Source organism: Choloepus didactylus, chromosome 4, assembly GCF_015220235.1.
Source record: "Choloepus didactylus isolate mChoDid1 chromosome 4, mChoDid1.pri, whole genome shotgun sequence".
NCBI classification, from domain to species: Eukaryota; Metazoa; Chordata; class Mammalia; order Pilosa; family Megalonychidae; genus Choloepus; species Choloepus didactylus.
Window position 1 is genome coordinate 80,955,944 of NC_051310.1, and position 23,571 is coordinate 80,979,514.

Here is a 23,571-nt window from a genome sequence, read left to right on the forward strand (position 1 = left end):
TCCTCAGCCATGACCAGAAAGGTGTAGCTCATCTTCGCTTCCCATAATCCCACATGCTAGACTTGTTTCAGATGTTTGTCCTTCTTAGACTTAGGCCTTACCCTTTAACCTGCTCCCCTCGCTCCATCTGCAAGAAGGGAAGAGTCAGAGGAGGGAAGGAAGGAAAAAGAATAAAGGAGATGAAGGTCCTCAGTGCAAAGCGGAACTTGCTCAAGTGCCCCTGGGGGAGAAAAAGGAACATGACATGAGCATGGAAAGGAGTCACATATCTGATTGAGAACATCGGACAGGCTTCCGAGATGAGGTGGCATTTGTGGTGGGCCTTGAAGATGTCTGGAAACACTCAGAAAGCAAAGGGTAAAGAAAGGCAGCTCAGTTGAGGGCAGCAGGCACAAAGGCTGATGATTTGGGGCATCCTGGGGCCCGTTCGGCAAGTAATGCCGGAGAGGTTGGTGGTACTAGAATTACATAAAGTGTTGCACACCCCGGTGTGAAGGTTGTAATTTAGCTAGGTAAAGGAATGTATTAAGGGTTTTTGAGTAGAGGAGTTGTCTGAAACAAGCACAGCTGTCTGAAAATATAATTTCTGCATGCTTTTGGTTTAAGTCAAGATAACCCTTATCCCCATGTTCCCAAACTTTTGCTACACATTAAAATCACCTGGGGAGCTTTTAAAAAACTAATGCCCAAGTTGTACCCCATCCCAATTAAATCAGAATGTTTGGGAGAATAGGATTCACTCTTCAGTTGTTTTTTGCTTTGTTTTTATGCTTTTTTTTCTTTTTTTAAGATTCCTCTGCTTCATCCCTTTATTTCTCACATGCTTATTGATTTTTTTTCCTAAATATTGTCTTGTCACGATAGTGCTTCCAATGTGCTATGTTTCTTGAACCTCTCTTATAGCCAGTGAGAACATAAATGAGTGTTTCCTTTCAGTTCAATAGGATGAAAGTTTTGTAGCCCTTCTGTTTGGATGGAGAGCAGAAAAATTGAAAGGAGAGAGACCGTTCACCCAGAGATCCCTCTCCAAAATGTACCTGAGTACATCTCAGGTACACCTCAGAAAGTCTCCTGAGCAGCCCAGGACCATTGGCGTCAAGTCCAGAACATGAAATTCAAGTTCCACCCAGAGGAGAACACCTTGGTCCTCAGCAGAGCCTTCACACTCAGTTTGAGCTGATGTTGTAATCTGATTGTGTCACATCAGAGCATAGAGCGCAGGGCCATTGCTGCAGATCAGGACACAGCCGGCCTCGCACGGTCTTGTTTGTCCTGAAGAAGACAGGGTTTCCTTGAGGCTATCACTTACCCCATACAGTGGGATTTATTTCTGGAGTAATGACCTCAGGCATATAGGAAATCAAGGTTCTTCTGCTTTGTAAGAAGGAAATGAATTTTGTAATACATATGACAAGATTTCTGTAAAACAACTTAATTTGTAAGTCCTTGAATAAGGATTATTTCAGTTATCTGGGAGATTCCCCTATGTGGAAAACTTTATTTTCTGATGGGATCAGATGAATAAGAGATTAAAATCTCAGATTCCCATTTGCTACCAAGGACTATTGCCCTGAAAAGGGTAAAACTACAGGGAGATATTTGAGATGGTGGAGGTGGTGGGTTATAAGAAGTGAAATTATTAGATGTACCTGGGGATCTCTCTGCGCATGTCCCTGCCACTTGGCCTTGCAACACTCAGTTTCATTTGACCTTCTTGCATCTTTGAGATTAGTTTCGATTATGCCATGCTTTTACACTTCTCTGGGACTTTTAAAAAACATGGTAAGAGAATGAAAAAACACCCTACAGACTGGGAGAAAATATTTGCATGACAAATATCTGACAAAGGACTTGTATCCAAAATATACAAAGAACTCTTAAAACTCAATAATAAAACAAATAACACAATTTAAAAAATGGGCAAAAGACTGAACAGACATCTCTCCAAATAATATAGACAGATGGCAGATAAGCATATGAGAAGATGCTCAATAGTATACATCATTAGGGAATTGCAAATTAAACAATGAGATGCCACTAACTTCCTATTAGAATGGCTTAAATCCAAAACACTCCACACCGAATGCTGATGACAGTTTGAGCAATAGGAGCTGTCATTCATTGCTGGTGGGGATATACAACGGTATAGCCACTTTGGAAGACAGTTTGACAGTTTCTTACAAAGCCAAACAGGCTTACCATATGATCCAGAAGTTGTGCTCCTAGGTATTAATCCAAAGGGATTGCAAACTTATATCCACTCAAAAACCTGCACACAAATCTTTATAGCCGTTCTTTCATAATTGCAGAAGCAGCCCATATGCCCTTCCATAGGTGAATGGATAAATAAATTGTGGCATATCCACACAGTGGAATATTATTCAGCCATAAAAAGAAATGAGAGCCCCACCTTGATCACGAAGGCAGAATGAGACGATGTTATACGGCTCCCTTCTGCAACAGAAGCTTTGGACAGCTATCAAGAACTGGCAGAAACATCTTTCTCAAATGCTCCAGAAAACTGTTAAAAGACTGTGGTAACAGGGTGGGCACCAAATCAAAGAAAAAGGCCACTTGCAAGTGGTAGGACCTTGTGGTGCCTCAGCTGTCGCCTCCATCACCCCTTACCAGCTCAGCCTGCAGAGCTCCCAGTAGGGATCCCTGGTCCCAATTCCGGAGGGAGCAGAGTAGCCTTCCTGCACATACTGGGGGCATGCATGTCTGGCCCAATCTGACTGGTGGTGGCCTAAGGGGCTCACCGTCCCAGAACTTGCCCTGCATGGAGAAGGAGCTCACAGAGCTCTCCTACAGACTCTCCCCCACCGTGGGAAAGCAGTCCTGTTGTGCTGCCTGGGGCAAGGGATTGCTGGCTGTAGGACCTACAGTGTGGTGTCTGAGACCTTGAGGAAATTGTTTCCTAGGGAAGAGAGGGCATTCCTATCTGTGTTGACAGGAATTCCTAGGGCCACAGGCACATGCCCAAGATAAGACACTTGAGCAGAAAAGTACTTTGGCCCCTATGCTTTGGCTTGGAGCTATTCTCTAAACTCATTGTATGGATAAGCCCTCAAGGAGAACACTTGCAGATATCAGACATCAATCTTAGAAGACTGGGAAAAGTGTTTTTTCCCCCCCTCTTCCCTTTTTTTGTTTGTTTGTTTGTTTGTTTGTTGTTGTTAGCTCCTGACATTCAAGCAAAGGTCTGTCATAACACTAGCCAGATACAAGCTTAAGGAACAAATGCTTCACACACTAAATTGCAGCAGTAACACATAAAAATATCAACATGGCCAGGTTTCAACAAAAGATTATAAAACATACAAAGAAAGAGGAAGTGATGACCCACACAAGGAGAAGATTAAACCATTAGAAACCACCAATGAGGAAGATCAGACCTGGAACATTCCAGATGAAGACTTTTTAAAAATGGTCCTAAATATGCTCAAAGAGTTAAAGGAAAACATGGACAAAGAACTAAAGGACATCAGGAAAATGACAGGAGAGCACAAAAAGAATATCAATAGAGAGATGGAAATTATGAAAAAGTACCAAACGACATGACAACCACAGTAACAGAAATTTAAAATTACCTAGAAGGATACCACAGCAGATTGGATCTGGCAGAAGAAGAAATCAGTGAACTTGCAGACAATTGAAAATCTAGTCTGAGGGTCAGAAAGAGGAAAGAATGACGATACATGAACAGGGCCTGAGGGACCTGTTGGACACCATCAGGTGTGATGATGTACTCACTATGGGAATGCCAGGGGAGAAGAAAGAGAGAAAAGGGCAGAGAGAATATTAAAAAAATAATGGCTTAAAACTCCCCAAATTTAACAAAAGCCTTTACCATACACATCCAAGATGCTCAATGAACTCTGAACAGGATAAACTAATAGACCCATAACACAACATATTTTAATCAAACTATCAAATGCCAAAGATAAAGAGAGAATTATGAAAGCTGCAAGAGAGAAGCAACATGTCACGTATAAGGGAGTCTCAGAAAGATTAAGTGCCAATTTCTCATTGGAACCCATGGAGGCAAGAAGACAGTGGAAAGACATATTTAAAGTACTGACAGCAACAAATTGCTGACTAAGAATTGTATACCTAGCAAAAACTATCTTTCAGAAATGAGCAAGGAATTAAGACATCCCCAAATAAACAAAAGCTAAGGGAGTTCATGACCACTATACTAGCCCTACAGGAAACACTAAAAGGAGTTCTGCAGATTGAAAGAAAAGGATACTACACAATTGACTGAAGTCACATGAAAAAAATGAAGATTTCTGGTAAGGTAACAGCCTGGGTAAATACAAACACCAGCATTATTTGGATTTTTTATTTGCAACTCCACTTTTTACTTCCTATAGGATCTAAAAGGCAAATGCATAGCATGTAATGATAAGTCAATGTATTTGGACTCATTATGTATAAATATGTAATTTGTGCAAGAACTACATAAAGATGGGTAACAGAGATAGGGACATAGTTTATGTATGCTATTGAAGTTGTTAATTTGGTATCAAAGCAAACAAGATTGTTACAGATTTAGGATGTTCAATTTAAGCCCCATGGTAACCACAAAGAAAATATCAGAGAATATGCAAACTCAGAGACAGAAAGTAGAGTACAAGTTACCAGGTGGGGGGCAGAGCAATAAAGAGATAAAACAAAATGAGTGTAGTATTTCTTTTTGGGGTGAAGGGAAGGTGATAGTGATGGGTGGTGAGGACAGTATTGCAACTTTGTGAATATGATTAATCCACTGAATGGCATGCTTGAGAGGGTTTGGGATGGAAAGATACATGTTGTATATGTGATTCCATGATTAAAAAAAGAGAGAAGCTAAAGAGATAATGACAACTAAATAAATGCAGTACATCGTGCTGGATGAGATCTAAGAATGAAGGAGAAAGGCTCAAAAGGACTTTGGTGTGACATAAGAAAAAAAGTGGAATAGAGAATGTAAGCTTTATATCAACGTTAAATTTCTTGAACTTGATAACTGCACTTAAGGTGATCACAAAAGAGAATTTCCTTCTCTGTAGGAAGTCTGCATGGAAGTATTATGTGTTAAAACAGTGTCTGCAGCCAGTTCACAGATGTTCAAAAAGTAAATAGATGGAAAGGAAGGAAGAAAGGAGAGAGGGAAGGAGGGAGGGAGGGGAAGAAATAGAGAAGGAAGGAGGGACGGAGATAGAATGATACAGCAAAGGTGGTAAAATGTTAAAATTGGTGAATCAAGGTATTGGGGGTGGGGGGCGTTGTATGCTACTGTTCTCTGTATGGGGTTTATATTATTTTTGCAACCATCCTGTAAGTTTGATATTATTTAAAAATAAAATTAAAAAAAAAACCTGACAGAAAAACTAATAGAAAAAAGATGCAGAGCTTGAAAAGGGGTGGTTTAGTTGATTATTCTCCTTTATTGTTTCTTTATAATTCTTATTTCACTTCTATAAATATATTCATTCCATATAATGCATGTACATTATCATTTCAGAAAGTTTTCGGAATAAATGTTTACTATGTTAAAAAAAAAAAAAAAAGAAATAGCAAGCTATGAGAAAACATGGAGAAACCTGAAATACATATTCCAATGTAAAAGAAGCCAGTCTGAAAAGGCTGCATACTATATGATTTCAACTTATATGACATTGTGAAAAAGGCAAAATTACAGAGACAGTAAAAAGATCACTGGTTGCCACAAGGTGAAGGGAAGGGATAGTTGGGCGGAGCCCAGAGCATTTTTAGAGTGACTGCACTGTAGTTGCCCCTAAACTATACTGTAACGGGGGGTACACGACATTACACATTTGTCAAAACCCATAGGACTGTATACACAAAGGGGGACCCTAATGTATCCTGTTGGTTCATCATTTGTAAGAAACCTGCCAGACTAATGCAAGATGTTAATAAGGGAAATAATGCGTGTTGGGGGTATACGGGTACTCTTGTGATTTTTCTATAAACCTAAAACTGCTCTAAAAATATAGTTTATTTTTTTTAAAAATTGAAGTAGATCATGGGAGATTCTGAAGCTGGAAGACATTTGAAGTCAAAACCCTTCCTAATACCCATTCAACCTTTTGACCCAGAGATTCCACTCCTAGGTATCTCCCCAGGAGAATAAAAAAAAAAACATGCCCTCACAAGACTTGTTTTTGAATGTTCCTAGCAGTATTATTCATAATATTCCCTCCCAGAAAAACACTGGAAACAACTCCAATGTCCATCAGCAGATCAATGGATAAACAAAATGTGGTACGTTAGAATACTAGTAAACAATGAGTGAAGTACTCAATACGAGTCACCCTCAAAAATGTTTGGCTAAGTATAAAAAGTCAGACACAAAGGCTACATAATGTAGGAGTCCATTCTATTAATTTCTAGTAATAGTAATTCTCGTAATTTCTAGAAAAGACAAAATTATAGACACAGAAACAGATCAGTGGTGGCTGTGGGTGGGAGTGGAGATTGACCACAGACGAGCAAGAGGGAACTTTTGGGGTGATGGAAATATTCCGAAACTGGAGAGTGGTGGTGGCTGGACAGCTATGTGAATTTACTGAAGCTCATGGAACTGTGTACTTGTAATGGGTGGATTTTTACTGGATAAATAACGCTGCCTTTGAACACTCAAGGAAACCAAGAGGAAACATATTTTGAGTGTCTGTGTAGCGCCTGGTTGGAGATAATTTCCCGCCCTTGCTGAACCCCCAGGGTTGGTATAAATATTGGGTTTGGGGGAGCCCATATGCGGTGTGGACCAGCCTGTTTGCAGATTGGATGGAGGGGAACATCCTTATCATTTCAAGACTGGAGACAGCCCCAGTCTGCTGGGCTCGGATGCCCCCTAGAGACAGCCTTCAAGAGGCAGTTTCTCTTTGGAGAAATGAAAGTGGATTGACTGGCTGTCTATTTGCAGATTTTCTTTCTCGATAGGGCACCAAGTGCTGAAAAGGGGAGAATGTCCCTTCCCATCTCTGTGGGCTGAGGACCTCGGGCTCCGCTAGTTTGTCAAGGGACAGCTTTCCTGGCCTCCCAGACATTGCTCAGAGAACACTAGCTGTGCACCCCACACCTGTGTGAGCTATTTAAGGCTTGCAGTGTTCTTTTATAGCTGGCTTATTCAATTCTTCAAACTGTGAGGCCAGAAGAGCAGAGAGATGTCTCCAGGTTGCAGTTCAGAAATTCCAGACTACAGGAAGCCAAAGAGATTCCCTGTCTGGGGTTGTGACTCAGTAAGTGGCAGGGATGAGGCTCAAATCCTGATCTTGGGATTCCCACATATAGTGCTCTGAGCCTGGCTCTTGGGACTACCTTCTGAGTACTTCAGATCCATAGTGGGCACACCTGCGTTTTCTTCCCCACTCACCTGCCCTTTGTTGGACCAGGTGGGGAAGGGGTGGCAGGAACAACTCAAGACATAAGGCAGCCCAGAGATGGTAGCCACAAATGGAACAGTTGGTTGTGTAATCTGTGCCGGGCATTTCTAAGGTTAATGCAAATAACATACAGCTGCCGCCCAGAAGGCAGCCAACCCTTCTCCCCAGGTACAGATGCAAAATAACAAATAACTTAATTTTGTAAAATATTCTTGAAATGTAAAGGCATTGGGTTTAAAAACAATTAGGAAATCACATTTACAGAGCCATTCACTTAAATAACCATTTCCTCCAGTAAACAACGAAAATTTAAGTGTATTTCAAACACAAATTGAGTGGCGTATTTTGAAGAGCTGCAGATAAGTCTTTGGGCCACATCTTAGCTCTCATGTACTTCATGGAAGTAATTTGGGGGAAGCCGAGCCCCAAACTGGGGTCTGAAAAACAAGAGCAGTGTAGACAGGCAGCTTATGAATGGCTTGATTATTATTTTGATGAGGCTTTTATTTTTATTTTTGTGTAGCTTGTGTGGCTCCATAATGCTGAGTTTTGCCGATCTTGGTGTCCTGGCTCCCAGCCTTCTCGATGTTGTAAAAAATGTTTGTGTTTACTGTAAAAAGATAATCTAGCTTTTCAAAGTGATTAATCAAATACACAGCATTTTGGTGTGCCTGCCATTCATTTGTCAAACTCCTGATTTATAATTCACGCTTCCTCCCATGGGGAGAAGAATTTTTTTCAGAAGGTATTTTCAGCACAGTTCTGTTCCCTCCTGGTGGAATTAGTTTACTGCAAGAAGCCTCATCCTGGGGTCGAGACTGAAGTTTGGCCTGATTAATTGGCCCTTACTCCTGGCCCAGAAGTTTCTTCACTAATAAGGAGCGGCTGGACTCATAGAGGTCCGTTTGGACACTGCAGGGTCGTCTTTAGAGCTGGACACGTTTCGCAGACAAGGATGTGGGCTTATGAGAGGAGATACCTGTTTCCTTCCGTGACCTGCCGCCTTCAGTTCCATGACAGACGCCCACTTACTTCCCATCAGCGTCACCTGCCAAAGGCCTGGCTGTGAGAAGCAGTAGGAGGGGATCGACCCTGGAAGGCGGATCTGAACACACTGTGTCCCCCCTGACACACGGCATTTGGTGGTGGTGGTGGTGGGGGTCTGTCCCCAGGCAGATCTGACCACCCTGTGTCCTAATGCACCCCCCCCCCCCGACACAGCCTTCTGGAAGGCTGCAGATACCGTGGCTGCACATGCTGTGTCTGGATTCATTTCAACAGTGTCTTCTGTGAGTTAGGGAGTGAGCTGTTACTGAGGGAGGCAGGAATTGTTGAGTTCTAAGTTTTTGCCCCCCAGGTTTGGAGGCCGTGCATATGTGAAGAGGCTTAATGGTGGGTTGGTGCAGAGCCTGGGGTGGTTTCAGAAGAGCTGTCCTTGGACCCACTTGATGGCTTGCTGGACTCCTGTCCGGGGAGGACTCCAGCCCCCACCCCCCACCAACCCTTTCCTGCCCTGCCTCGGCCAGTATGTGGTGGAGAACCCAGGACGTTGGGATATGTGGGCTTCAGGCTGGTAAATGGGTTTCAGCTCTGGGACTCCTGGGCACCAGGGCCTGGCCCTTTAAAGCTGACCAGGAGCTCAGAGGGCACCTGTTCAAACCCTAGTCCTATAAGTGAGTAAACGGGGATATAAAAAGCACTCGGTGACCTGCCTGCAGGCACGCAGCTCATTTAGGTAGTTTCTGGTCCTGGAGCCCGTCTCTGAACTCCCTCCTGGTCTGAGAGGAAAACTCCCTTGTAAATTCCCAGAGAAGTGTCACGGGTCAGCTTGGCAGCATTCGCACCCTAACTCGTGTTTCATTCCAGATGAGCCTCGGGCTGAGAGTGGAACAGGTGGTTAAAGGTCCTGGCATGGATGTAAATGGAGGACTCCCCGGGAGCACAGAGGCACCCGCGGGACACGACCTCAGGTCACGTTTTGTCCTGGCTGACCTGGCTCTGGACAGAGGGCCTGGTCCTTTCTGCTCTGCGTGGCTGTCTGTTGGATTTGTGCATAAATCTCAGGGTACATTCAAAATGCCATACCGCTCCCTAAGCTCGGTTTCATAGGAAGTGAGTGAGCCCCAGAAAGAAAGCTGGGAGAACTTTGTTGGTGGGGAGCAGGCCCTTCAGCACAGAGGACTTGGGCTGCAGCAGCCAGGCTCCGGCCTTGCTCCCAGGGAGCCAGAGAGGAAGGCAGTGTGCGGGGAGCTTTCTCCAGACCCCCAGCTGTAGCTGTCTGCTACAGAGCACGGCCTGCTCTCACCTCCCCCAGGTAGGGATGTCTCCTGATCCCAGGCAGGCCAGCTTGGGTTTGCTGCTGCTTGGCACACTCACCAGGGGCAGGGCTGTGTCTGCCTTGACCGGCTTTGGACTCTGATCCCTCAGTAGTGCTCAGCATCCATCAGACCAGCTTTTCCCAAAAGGGGGTCCCAGGACCAGCCGCATCAGCATTGCCTGGGAACTTGCTGGAAATGCAGATTCTTGGTCCACCCCAGACCTGCTGAATCAGTAACTTGGCTTTCCAGGTAGAGGGGATACATGCTACACTTTGAGAAGGACTGTGAGACAGAGTCACTGCTGCCCGGATGGGTGGCCCAGGAGACAGCCCTGTGGGGGCAGCTTCTCCTTCCCTACCCCTCCTTCTCGAGGACCCGAAGCAGGGGCTTTTTGGGGTGGGAGGTGTAAGACAGCCCGGCGCTGGCCCACCCCTGGGTCTCCATCTCCCTGCCCCCTTCTGTCCTCCTCTGCTGATCAGGCACACGGGATTCACTCCCAAGGATAATGGGAGACTTTCCACAGCAAATGCGTTGAGCCGTTCCGGCTGGGTGGCAGAGCGTGTCTGCTCTCCCTTGTACTGATTTCAGGCGCATTGTACATAACTCAGTTCCGAGAAAAATAACCAAAGGCATTGCTAGGGAACGATTCGAGGAACATCCTCCAGCGTGAGAAGCATTATTGGTTGGTAATAGGGGTCATAAAATTAATTAGGGTCTTATCGATTTTGATATGTTGTCCTTGAATCATTCGGTTGCCATTGTTAACAGCAACCCTCCGTTCTTATACGACGTTAATAACTAAATCTGTTATTGGCAAAGGGAGTGTGTGATGGAGCACCCATGCTAAAGAGGACGCATGGTGAATAGCCAACAGGCCAGGGGGACGGCAAAAAAGGGCAAGGACACTGATGTTTCTTTATGTCCTCACAGGAATTACTCCTTCTACGTCCTTGACAACCAGAACTTGCAGCAGCTGTGGGACTGGGACCACCGCAACCTGACCATCAAGGCCGGAAAGATGTACTTTGCCTTTAACCCCAAACTGTGCGTTTCCGAAATCTATCGCATGGAGGAAGTGACGGGGACGAAAGGGCGCCAGAGCAAAGGGGACATCAACACGAGGAACAACGGGGAAAGAGCCTCTTGTGAGTGGGCAGCCTTCAAAGGCTGCAGAGCCGCGACGACCATAGCCCCCTTCAGTCTGGGGTGCTGCTCCCATCCCTTCCCCCTTCTCGTACTTAGCGCAGGGCATGGCTGGGCCGCCTCACCTCGTACATATGCATCTTCAAAGTCATGGTGGGGCAGGCTCGTGACGTATTTGTATTGACAAGTTTTGCCCTTCCAGTTTGTAACTGAGCTTAGACTGAGCAAAGAGCCTGTCCATGGCAAACGTGATAAACCGTCTATCTTTGGCCGCACGGAGCAGTCAGATAGCCACAACTCCAAAACAGGTGCCATAACATCTCAAAGATTCAGCTTAAAGATTTATTCTCATTGTATCTTTGATAGCCAGGCCTTTAGGGATTTAGCAGAAAGATAAGGCCACCTTTTTCATTGAAGTGGTCCTTCTCTCTCAGGTTAGAGACACTCAGCAAGTTCACTTCCGATTCTCTGGGGAAGTAGCAGCACATCTCAACTACTAAAACAAAGTCACAAACCCCGTGAAGCTATCCACACAGTAAACCATACAGGTTCTTAGTAGAAATAAGAAAGTCACTTAGGAACCCTAGAAGGGGACTTAGTGTCATGCACGCCAGCATCGGAGAAGAGGGACGTAGTGCCGGGACAGGTGACTTCCAGAGACACATGCAGGGAAATGACGCTGACCTTTGTCCCTCCCGGATGTGCCTCTGTCCCCAGGTGAAAGTGACGTCCTGCATTTCACCTCCACCACTACCTCGAAGAATCGGATTAAAATCACCTGGCACCGCTACCGGCCTCCTGACTACCGGGACCTCATCAGCTTCACCGTTTACTACAAGGAAGCGTGAGTGTCCGCGTTTGGCTGTGTCCTTTGTGGATGGGGCTGGGAGTGGGGGAAGTCCCTCTCTGCGTGTTGTGTACTTTGGCTGAACGGAGGATGCAGGGAGGAGCGACAGTCCTCGCTTCATCCTTAAGTGCCCTCCCAGCTGTCCCGGGACATCCGCCACCACTAGTGACAACCACAGAAGGGACTACATTCGCTTGAGGACTTCCGTTCTTGAGTGGATCGTGAGAGACGGAATAAAGTAACCCCAAAGGGAAACGGCTTATTTTCCGGAGAATTAGATCAGGCCAACCTTTTGTAAACTGCGAAGGTGGATGTGGTTGAAATGTTTCCATCTCCCCGTCCACCAACCACTGCTCCAGGAGCACCCCAGAGCGGACGGTTATTGGAAGTAGCTTCCTGGACTAGGCCACTCTCTCTGTGGGTCTTTTCCCAAGGTGTGAGCTTCTGCTCTAGATCTTAAGCCCTCCAAACAGGGGAGGGAGAAGAGAGAGAGAGAGCAGCTTCATGCCTGAGCTTCTCCCTACATCTGGGTGCATTTCTTGTGCCATGAGATCACACTCACCTGCCTACACAGCCATAACCTATACCTCCAGACCACACTTCTTTTAGTCTCCCTAGTCCATCCTTGGCCTCCAGTATCTAGGTACTTCTCCCAGGCTACTTAGTTTCCCTCCTTGCCCAGGTCCATTTTAAAACCATTGGTCTTTTCCTGGGTGCTTCGCTTCTGCAGAGCAGGAAGAGGACTCACCAAGTGCAGCCACTTGTACCTCTCTCTCCCCTGCTAGAACTGGGTCCTTGGATGAGGCTGCACCAATGAGGAAAAGGGGGCTCAGGCTTACTAGGCATTCTGCCTCCATATATGTGGGAGTCACACATGGTCTCCCATCATAGCGGAAGGCAGGTTTCTGTGATTCTGCAGATAGAACTGCCTTGGTAGTCTTGCTAATGCCTTGGCCCCGTGGGCTGATCATTTTGCCAAAGTGTCAATGCTAGTTTCTGAGACAATTTGGAAACTCCATATCTGAATATTATAAGATACTTAAACATTAGAATAGTTTGTGAGCAAATTAGATTTTAGAAGTTACTCAGTTTTTCTGCAGGAAAATAATTTTCCTTTACTAACATCTGATGTTTGCATTCAGTGGCTTCTTGTTTTTCTTATTGGTGAAAAGCAACCTTAAAATATGCCACAATAGGAAGAAAGGAAAATAGCATTGCCATATATCTTCTTAAGGAGCAGGCAGCATTTTCCACCTTCTAACCTCCTCTTCCTGAGGCAGAGTTTTTAAGTCCTCTTCCTGAGGCAGAGTTTTTAAGTCCGCAGTGTATAACTGCAGTGAAACTAAGGAGTACAGTTGCTTTATTTTGTTCTCCTATGAAAATCAAATTGATTATTCGTTTTATTTAGAATTCCCGTTATAGAAACCGCCCCGGGGACGGTTCTTGAGAACTTCGATGACAGAGCCTTAAAACGCTTGCTTGAGTGTCATCGATTGTCTTCCAGACCCTTTAAAAACGTGACAGAGTATGACGGGCAGGACGCTTGCGGCTCCAATAGCTGGAACATGGTGGACGTGGATCTGCCCCCCAACAAGGACTTGGAGCCTGGCATCTTACTGCACGGCCTGAAGCCCTGGACACAGTACGCTGTCTACGTCAAGGCGGTGACGCTCACCATGGTGGAGAACGACCACATCCGAGGGGCCAAGAGTGAGATCCTCTACATCCGCACCAACGCGTCAGGTACCATGCGCTAGACGAGCCCGGACGCCCCGTGCCATGAGTGCACTGCCCTTGCTTCTGTCATGTCTTCTCTCTGTCCTGGGCCACTGTCTCCTATCTTTTCCATGTCTTTCATGTCCATCTGTAATATTTTTTCGTATTCTTTTTCTCCCTTCTAACAGTCCAGGCTCTTTCAGGCTCTTCTCTGGGCTCAGTACCTTTTCCCATTTTCCGTCTGTCTGCTCTGAGCCAGTGAGCCCGAGTCCTTTGGGGTGCTTGGATGGTTTCGTTGGAAGGCCCAGCCAGGACCCAGCCTTGCCTGGCTGCCGTTCCTGTTTGTTTTGATATTTGAACCTCTAGGAACTAGAACTATGATGAGCAGTGTTCCAGCTGCCTCCTGTGATCCGTTGATTTTCCAGCTTCGTTCTGTAGTCGCGCAGGTTGCCAGGAGGTAGACAGAGATGAAAAACTGCAGACATAGTATGCTGTGGGCAGAGTATTCACTGATGAAAATGTTCCTCCTTCTTCCCGTATCTTCATTCTCTAAACCACCTTCTGTCTCAACTCCAGCATCAGACAGAAATAAAGCAAACATTGGTATGTTTTCCAAGTGTATGAAAACCAGCTTAGAAGTTGATAGAGGAAAACACAGTTCATTTTTAAAGACACGGGTAAACATTTCTTGATGATCACCATTGTTATAATGGGTGAGGTGCTTTAAACATCCAAGTTTAAATAGTGAAGAGAATAAGGAAAAATAGTTGTGGAGAAAACCTTTTGTCCACACCTCCTTCCTCCCCATCAACAGTTTCCCATTACTGTGATCCTGTAAAGCAGCCACCATCACATCAGTGACTTGAGAGTGTTTGTAGAAGTAAAAATAGCACAGGCCTTTGATCCTGGGGGTGGGGAGGAGTAAGCAGAGGTTCAAATGCAGCAGGATAAAGTGTTCATCTTAAATTTTGGAAGTAACACTTCCCAGCCATTCATTATAGCAAGTTCAGGAAAAAATAGAAATCTCTCTTTATTATGGCACGTTCTTAGGAAACCTGTTTCCTTACCCCAAGCACTGTACACAATTGAGTCAATTCACTGCACTTTGACCCCCATCCTCCTTACAAGTGGGAGGGACAGAGATGAATTTGGTCCTTTTCTTTTGCTATTTTTTTTTCTTTTTTTTTTAAATTAAATTCAGTTTTATTGAGATATATTCACATATCATACAATCAGCCATGGTGTACACTCACCTGTTCACAGTACCATCATATAGTTAATGCATTCATCACCCCAGTCTATTTTTGAACATTTTCCTTATACCAGAAAGAAAAAGAATAAAAAAAAAAAGTACAAAAGAACACCCAAATCACCTCCTCCATCTCACCCTATTTTTCATTTAGTTTTGTCCTCATTTTCCCACTCATCCATCCATACACTGGATAAAGGGAGTGTGATCCACAAGGTTTTCACAATCACACTGTCATCCCTTGTAAGCTACATTGTTATACAATCATCTTCAAGAGTCAAGGCTACTGGATTGGAGTTTGATAGTTTCTGGTATTTACTTCTAGCTGTTCTAATACCTTAAAACCTTAAAAGGTCTATCTATATAGTACGTAAGAATGTCCACCAGAGTGACCTCTTGACTCCATTTGAAGTCTCTCAGGCACTGAAGCTTTATTTTGTTTCATTTCACATCCCGCTTTTGGTCAAGAAGATTTTCTCAATCCCAGGATGCCGGGTCCAGATTCATCCCTGGGAGTCATATCCTGCGTTGCCAGGGAGATTCACACCCCTGGAGTCAGGTCCCATGTAGGGGGGAGGGCAGTGAGGTAGCCCTCCATTGCCAAACATCAAGTGGTCGTGTTTATCCTGGAAAAGCTAGCATCAGTCATCTCCAGTTCTCAGAGTATCATTCCTTGAAGGTGATTAGAACCTAGGGGGCATTGTGTACTTTAAGGCACCCGTAAGATATTTGCCCCATTCATGCTTTAAAAGAAGATGTTGCTTAAGCGATCCAGAGGGAAGATGTCTTGCTCTTTGGAGAAAAGAAACCTTCCAAATTGGCCCTTTCTTGTGAACTTAAATGAGAACCAGACTTCACTGGTACCGGGGTGTATTTTCCTTTTATGCATGCTTCACCTCTGGGTTTGGATTTGGGGGCAGTAGGAAGCAAATCTGCACCCGATTATTATGCTTCTCTGTAAAATCAGTATTACTTTTCTTCGTAACTGAGTCTGTGGCTTGAAATTGGGGCTTAAGTGTGTTGGGCTTTTAGACTGCTTTTCACAGTCACGTCTTCGTCATTCTGTTCCAGCACGACTATAGACGTGTAGATTCTCAGGCCCTTTGCGTTGTTTTTCCCTCCCAGCCCCTCCCTACACGTGTGCACACGCACGCTGCCACACGCACATTCTCTCCTGCCCCTTTTCCGTGTCTGCCTTTCACTTTTGGCTTCTTGCCATTTTTATCGAAGATTCAGTATCTCTGATGAAATGTAAAGCAGCTGATTTTATTACTTGTTAAAACTGTTAGAGGTAAATGTTCTGGAAAATGGCAGTTGTAATAAACGAGAAAAATTAGGTGTTTGAATTAGCTGTAGATTAAGTCATCTCTTCTCACTCTGGTTGTGCCCTACAACCCTTTTCCCACTCAGTAATGTTTGTTTTCTCGGAGATGACCTGAGAAAAAAACATTTTATAGAGAAATGTTGGCATTCAGATTAAAAGTATTTCAAAACAAGGTTCAGTTTTCATTTTGTGTTTCAGTTTCAGTTTCATTGCTATTTTTTTATCCAGGTCAAACTTGCAGCTTCTTGTTGGTTGGTAATGAGTATCACTGGAAAACATGAAGAGACTTCACTTCATATGAATTTTTTTTAAAAAAATTAAACAGAACCTTCCATAAATTTATCTTCCATAAATTTACTGACAATTTATTTTTCCTTCCAAAAATAATAGCCAAGAAAGACTATTCTTATAACGAACAACCTACCTTTGTCCAAACACACATACACACATACATTTTGCAGATTCGTACAACATGCTTTCCTAGTTTTTATCTAACTTAAATTAGTGCTATGAAATAAGAAAAAAATAAGAATAAAAATAAAAAAGAAATGAGTGCAATGGACTCTGATAATATAAATACAAATTTTTTAGCAGTTCAAAATTTTTCATCTGCCTCAAGTATGAGATTATAATTTTATTCATTTTATTTGGTATTTTAGGCATTTAGAAGAGCCAGATGTGGTTTGGAGTGTCAGCTGGCTTTTGGGAGACACGTGTCAAGTGGTGGGAGGGTGGGCAGACCAGGCTTGAAACCTGGATTTTCTATTCATTCCATTTTCTGAAATGGGCTTCATTCCTCTTTCCAGTTCCGTCCATCCCCCTGGATGTTCTTTCTGCGTCAAACTCCTCTTCCCAGTTAATCGTGAAATGGAACCCTCCCTCTCTGCCAAACGGCAACCTGAGTTACTACATCGTGAGGTGGCAGCGTCAGCCGCAGGACAGTTACCTGTACAGACACAATTACTGCTCCAAAGGTAAGGGCAGGCAGAGCCCTGGGATGCCCCATCCCCGCCTCGATTTGCAAATCTCACTCATCAGGTCCCAGCCTAAGCCCTTAATGGGAAAGCAGTGACATTCTTGATCCCAGGTGTTGTCAGCTATTACTTTCCCCTCAACCACATGTATAACTAGGCTTTCATTTCCACTCTCATTTTCGTGTCTCTTCTCGGAGAAGACAAAATCCCCATCAGGAAGTACGCTGACAGCACCATTGACATCGAAGAGGTGACAGAGAACCCCAAGACTGAAGTGTGTGGTGGAGACAAAGGGCCTTGCTGCGCATGCCCCAAAACCGAGGCCGAGAAGCAGGCCGAGAAGGAGGAGGCCGAGTACCGCAAAGTCTTCGAGAACTTCCTGCACAATTCCATCTTTGTGCCCAGGTGTGACTATCATTTGAAAAAGTCCCTAGACCGGTGGTCCTTGGTTGGGTTCTGTTGCTTTTCCCTCCACCCGTGTAAAGTGCAGATTAACAGCTTAGTGGGCAGCACCCAGTAGCCGTTGACATGTGGGAGCAACAAAATTTTGGTCCAGTGGGGGTACCTTGGAAGCCAGGGAACCTGAGGGGGTCACAGGACCTTCTGCAGAAGGGGTGCTCTCTGATGAAGAGTTGGGGAAATGAAGCTCAGAGAGCTTTGAATGACTTTCCCACGCAAGAGCAGGGGTTTGAGCTCCTTCTCTGATCTTTCCACTTTTCCTGTTGTCTTGCTCATCCTGGCAGAGAAGGGGTGAAGGACGAGTAGTTTTGAAAAGGGCCCTACTTCAAAACATAGCCAAAAGCTGCAGGCATCTTACAAACAGGGTTGGGAAGCAGTGTACAAGAAAACCCCTGACCCCAAGCAGTTTAGCTGCCCTTTATCTGTTCTCCAGTCTTGGTTTCTGCCAAGTGGGGATAAAAGTGGAAGAAAGTTCTGCAGAGTGGTCCAACGATATCTGGGAAGGAGACGGTGGGCAGAGTGGTTGAGCCATGGCTTCCTTTACTTCCTGAAAGATTACAGTCCAGAGAGCTGAGGCACCCACATGCCTAAGGCACAAGCAGAGGAGCTCATTTCAGACCTAGCATTGTGCCTTCTACGGTCCACAAAAGAGCCTGAGCAGCCAGCGGCCTGCAGCTTGCTGCCACCTGGCTGTGTTCACGCTCGCTGTGGCCACCTCTTCTCCTTACCTCACCTGGTCCCAAGAGAGCCCCAGAAACCTGTACAGGCTACTGATCCCATTGGTACTTTGCCCCTCAAAGCTTTCTTAAGTTGAAACAACAAATGGTTTTTCAAGTGTGGTTTTTTTTTTTTTTCCTTTCTGTCAGGTGACCTTTCTGATACTTGCATAATGGTTAAAGATTGCAATCTTACTTTGATAACTCAGTAATATAGGAAATGAGGACCTTTCAGAACTGGAGGTGATACTTCCTTTTTGGCACTGATCTTTTTAGGCTTGCCAGTTTCCTTCGTCTTCCTTCCTCACTAGTAGTTAAAACCCATAGAACTGCGAGGGCACGAGAGCCCTGGTGGGACCTCCTGCCCTGCCCTCTTAGGCTCATGCAAGATTTTGGCTTCTTGGATGCATTGCCAGTTTGCTGGTAGATTATGGGACCGGTGTTCAAATGTTAACTCAGGCACACAGTGTACATCACGTGTGGTTCCTAGAATTAAAAAGTCTTAGAACTAGAAAAGAGTTCAAAAATGAGTGATAACTCTAACTCAGGTTTAGTGACCTCTCCAAGATCCTAATTAATTAATATTCCTTTTGGAACTTGGGCCTAAATGCGTTGCTTCTCACTTTAGCCCATGCATTAGCCAGCTGGTGGCTATTCTTGTTGCCACATGAAAGGGTGGGTTTAGTTTCCCACACAGGTTAGGCAGGAAGTTGTCTGTTCATTCTCCATGCAAGGCTATTTGGTTCTATCATTGTCTTATCCCACCAACCTGCCATAGCTTGAGGTTTGTGAGTCCTCGGGATCCAGAGGGGTTGGAAAGGTTTGGCTAAAAGGCCATTTGATTTCAGTTCATAGTTACAAGACAGTGCCTTCTTGCTCATCAGTTGTGGAATGTAGGATCAAGCAATGTGAAGGCAAAGCCATGGATGACACAGATATTATAACACCCTGCGTTAGTATTGTCGGGTCCAAAACAAGTTTCCTTTATCCCATCTGCCCCTTGGGTAATGCTTTCATCCAGCCCTGCAGTCTCAACTTTCTCTCTCCTAACACAAGACCAACTTGTTATTATCTCTTTACGTATGATGTATATGTAATACCATATTTGCCCCATGGTGAGAGGCTACAAATTTTATAAGAACTTAATGTTCACTTGTTTTTATGCACCCTCTTGAGAGGAACTCATAAGGCAGGTACTGCTGACTGGTAGAAACAATAAAGGCAGAAATGGGAGAGGGACAAGAGGGAGGACAAAACCTGCCTGCATCTTTCTCCTGTACAGTCTGACAGTTTCTGCAAGTTCTGATGGGAGCATCCAAATGTCAGAAAGTCCAGAGTCAGAAAGGAGGGTTTTCTGTTTTACAACTAAATTGCCCAAAACTTTGTTTTATTTATTTCCATTCATTCTAGGAAAAATTCATTTGGAGACCCAGACCACTTAAGGTAGATTTAGTTTATTATCCATTACCTAGCCTATTTTGAAATATAATGGAAGCTAGAGTTTGTAAAGTTGCTTTCTGAAGTCGACTTTTGATGGTGAATGCCTTTCATTTACTGCTGTCTTTTAAAATCATGTAGTTTGGCTTAACCAGCTGAAATGTTGACAAATGTTGAAAAATCAAAGGTTCTCTGGTAGGAGTAGGCTGTATCGTGGGGTAGGAGTGGGAGAAGTTGGCAATAGTACTTAACCATTGGTGACACCACTTGGAAAGGGAGGTGTTTACCAGGAGTTATTTAAGGGCTGTTCTGTTTATCCCAAGACCTTGACTTCTTGATAAATGTTCTGTGTGCCTCCCTCCCCAATCCTGGACTTGGTGTCAACAGTAACACGAAGTGTGGTCTTTATAAATAAGTAAGTGTTTGGGAGAACTTAATGGTGTAATCCCAGTTACATGGGGGTAGGGTGGGAGAGGGTGTTGACACCGTCTTATTTTGCGGTGGATTAAACCTAAGCAATTTACTTGTAGATGCAAGTGGGTATGTGTGTTCTGCTGGTTTTGAAGGGAAGAAAGGAAATTAGTGAGATATGTGTTGAAAAAGGTCTCCCAAGCAATGCAAGTGATTTCTGTGTTCTTCTCTCCCAGGAAGGTTGGTTGGTTGGTTGGTTTGTGGGGTGTGAGGGTGGGTGGATTGTCAGCCTCACTTCTTCCCCTCCTCCCCCATGTTGTGAAAGCGAATGCAGTCGGGCCGTTAACACACAACCCTGGCTTCCTGGCTTTCTTTCTGCTGTTGGCATGAGCACATCCATGTTGGGCCATCACTTGGTTTTCGCCAGCGTGGGGTTCTGGTTGGGGCCCAGTGTGTTGCTGCACAAAGGAAGTGAGGGTGTTTTCTGCAGGGGTGTCCATGGCCGAGCATGCAGGGGAGCCAGGGGCACTTCCCCAAACACCCTGCTTTCCCTTTCCAGGTTTTTCCCTTCTGGGCAAGTAAGGACCCTCAAGCAGCCTGCTGGATGTCCACTGAACCCAGATACTTTCTTTCCCTGTGGCAACATCTACCCTTTCTTCTGCTCCTCTCTCTCCTCCATTCTCTCCCCTCTACCGTAAGAGGTGATGAGCTTCTCCACTTTCTGAGCTTTCTCATTTTCTTGGGCTCTTAGTTTTCTTTCTCAGGTGTGATATGTTCCATTTGCTCCCCACCCTTTGCCCATTGGGAAGATGCTTGGCACCAGCAGATAGCCTCAAGGTTGAGTCCGCCCTGGGGTTAATGTGGGGGCTGCCATTTCCCCATCTGGTGCTTACTCTTGCATTCTGGTTTTATTTATTCTTATAAATCTTAGGAGCCTGCTTTTCAGTCTTTGGGGTGGGGGTTGGTGAGGTGGGAGTGAGGGGCATTTTTTCCATATCCCACAAAAGCGTCAATTGGCTTCTCGAACTGCCTCAAATGCGATTTTGGGTCTGGAACATTCTTCCTGCGGTGATTTTTATATGTTCCCTTTTGCTGTCCTGTCGTTGCTGTTCTTGCAGCTGTTGGCCCAAGCCCGACGTGAACCCGTGACGGTGGCTATGCCCCTGCCATGGGCAGGGCCTCTAGAAGACACAGGTGCTCACTGAGTAGGAGGCAAAGCTCGGCTGGCACGTACCACCAGGAGTGAGGAAAGCCCAGATGTGAGGGCCTTGTCAGGGGGAGGTGATTGGACGGGGGTATCGAGGGAAGGGCCTTACAGGGTCTGGGCAAGCGCACACTGCCCGGCCATGGCCACGAGACATCCATTCCCCTCGGCCCCATCTCCCTGGTGCCTGCAGCATCCCGCACCTCACAGCTGGGCTTCTGATCCCTGCAGATGTGCTCAGGGGGTTTGCCACTCTGAATGCTTAACCAGAGGGCTGGGTCTCAGCTGGCACTGCCATTCCAGTGACACAGCCGGTTTGCCGCCCATCCAGCAGTGGCTGAGCCATTCCTTTGCCTATTGGTATAATTGAGTAACCACCTGGGAGGTGGGGGAAGGGATGGTGGGGGCAGTTTGTGTGCCGATTTTGAGGTTCCCAGAGCAGAAAAAGCAAAACAAACCTTGATAAAGGAAATCCTCATGTTATTGGCTGTTCTCATCCAATGGGGCCAAAGCAAAATGCTCCTTTCATCCCGAGGTTTAGACTTTCTTTTCTTTCTGTTGCTCTCAGCCAAGTCACAGAGCAAGCAAGAGAGATGGAGGCCCTGGAAAGCCCTGTTTCTCTTTCCCTTGCAGACCCGAAAGGAAGCGGAGGGACATCACGCAAGTTGCCAACACCACCATGTCCAGCCGGAACAGGAACAGCTCGCTGGCAGACACCTACAACATCACAGACCCTGAGGAGCTCGAGACAGAATACCCCTTCTTTGAGAGCAGAGTGGACAACAAGGAGAGAACCATCATTTCCAACCTCCGGCCTTTCACTTTGTACCGCATCGATATCCACAGCTGTAATCATGAGGCCGAGAAGCTGGGCTGCAGCGCCTCCAACTTTGTCTTTGCAAGAACCATGCCAGCAGGTAGGGTGTCGGCCAGCCAGCCCCCCTCCCGACACGTTGGTGGCATGGGCAGGGACAGGTTTGGTCCTGCTTACCGATGACAGTTAAACCAGAAGCCCAAGGCCCATAGCCCGAGCTCTTGTGATGACTTTGCTCATTTCCCAATCTCTCCATAGAAGGTACTCGAGAGCAGTGAATGCACCTCAAAGGGCCCCTTTCTTTACTCTGCCTGGTTTGCATTCACCCAGCCAAGTTCCCCATTTGTGCACAGGCTAATCCATCTCGTCCTCCTTGAGTTCTCGCAGATTCATTGAAATCCCCAGTTAAGCTGACTCCATTTGCTGTCTGTACCACTCTTCAAGGTCAACTTCTGGGGTAGCTTTCTGTTCCACTTATTGGGTTATGAGCTCTCCCTTGTCAGCTCGGAGCTGCCTCTGTCGGGCAGAAGGTGGTTCATCCCTCTTGAGGGTGAGCAGAACTGCACAGCCTGTGCTGGTGGTAGAAAGAGCCTGGAGTTGGCTGGCAGGTGTCAGCCTCCCAGGCCTCGGTGTCCTCAGTCCTCCTAGGAGAGCTGTGGACTGGCTGGTCTCTGAGAGCCTTTCCCAGCTATCACTTCCAGAGCCTTTTGCTCACCACTTTGCTCATGGCTTTAACAATCCAGCCTCAAGTAGTTGACGATGGCGGGAAAGACCCTCTCCTTCAGTACCAGCTTCTTGGCAGCTTCCACGCAGGCCAGGCTTGTCCACAGTTCTAAAAATTGGTGTGACAGCCATGTGCAGAGGCAGCCTGCAGAGGAATCCATGTCATGGCGTGGACTCACTCGACGCTCCTGCTTCCACTCTTTCAGCACCTTTTTGTGGCTGCTTCTTGTGTCTGGTGGTTTCATGGAGTTTCTTTGTTAAATGATGATGGAAGCAGAACAGAAGCAGAAAGTTATGTAAGAGGCTAAGGTTTTCTGACTGTACCTGATGTCAGACTCTGTCGGTGAGGGTGGTGACGGGAGTGGGGCTGGGGCATCTTGAGACGTGTGGCTCATCAGGTCAGTCGGATCCTGAGACCTTTGCCAGGCGTGAGGAGCTCACATGGTCATTGTCTGCGGTCTTGTTTGCATAGACTGGGGATTGTCATTCTTAGCTTAGCCCCGTGCTTGTCTCCATCCTTGGGAGATCTGAATTCAGCTTTGTCACTTGTTAAAATTGTTTTCCAGAGGGAGCAGATGACATTCCTGGGCCAGTGACCTGGGAGGCAAGGCCTGAAAACTCCATCTTTTTAAAGTGGCCAGAACCTGAGAACCCCAATGGATTGATACTGATGTATGAGATAAAATACGGATCGCAGACAGAGGTAGGACTGGGGCAAGAGGCCATGTAGTCCCATCACAGCGTATAGCACTTGTTACAACACAATTTACATCCTGGTTAGCTTCAGAATTAAAAAAAATAAAGTCAAATGGGGAGGCAGTGAGGATCCGTCTTTACCAGCT

The 23,571-nt window shown here is 45.7% G+C and overlaps 1 protein-coding gene across 3 annotated transcripts in view; it reads left to right on the forward strand.

Annotated features, from left to right (window-relative positions):
• The window catches only part of IGF1R (insulin like growth factor 1 receptor), a 342,034-nt gene that overhangs the window by 280,463 nt on the left and 38,000 nt on the right, over positions 1–23,571 (forward strand). For all 3 annotated transcript variants that reach the window (XM_037832932.1, XM_037832933.1, XM_037832934.1), the window contains 7 exons: positions 10,643–10,857; positions 11,573–11,699; positions 13,207–13,445; positions 16,798–16,965; positions 17,166–17,370; positions 21,826–22,109; positions 23,296–23,432. In XM_037832932.1, the coding sequence (XP_037688860.1) occupies positions 10,643–10,857; positions 11,573–11,699; positions 13,207–13,445; positions 16,798–16,965; positions 17,166–17,370; positions 21,826–22,109; positions 23,296–23,432 (1,375 nt within the window). The remainder of the gene's footprint in view (positions 1–10,642; positions 10,858–11,572; positions 11,700–13,206; positions 13,446–16,797; positions 16,966–17,165; positions 17,371–21,825; positions 22,110–23,295; positions 23,433–23,571) is intronic.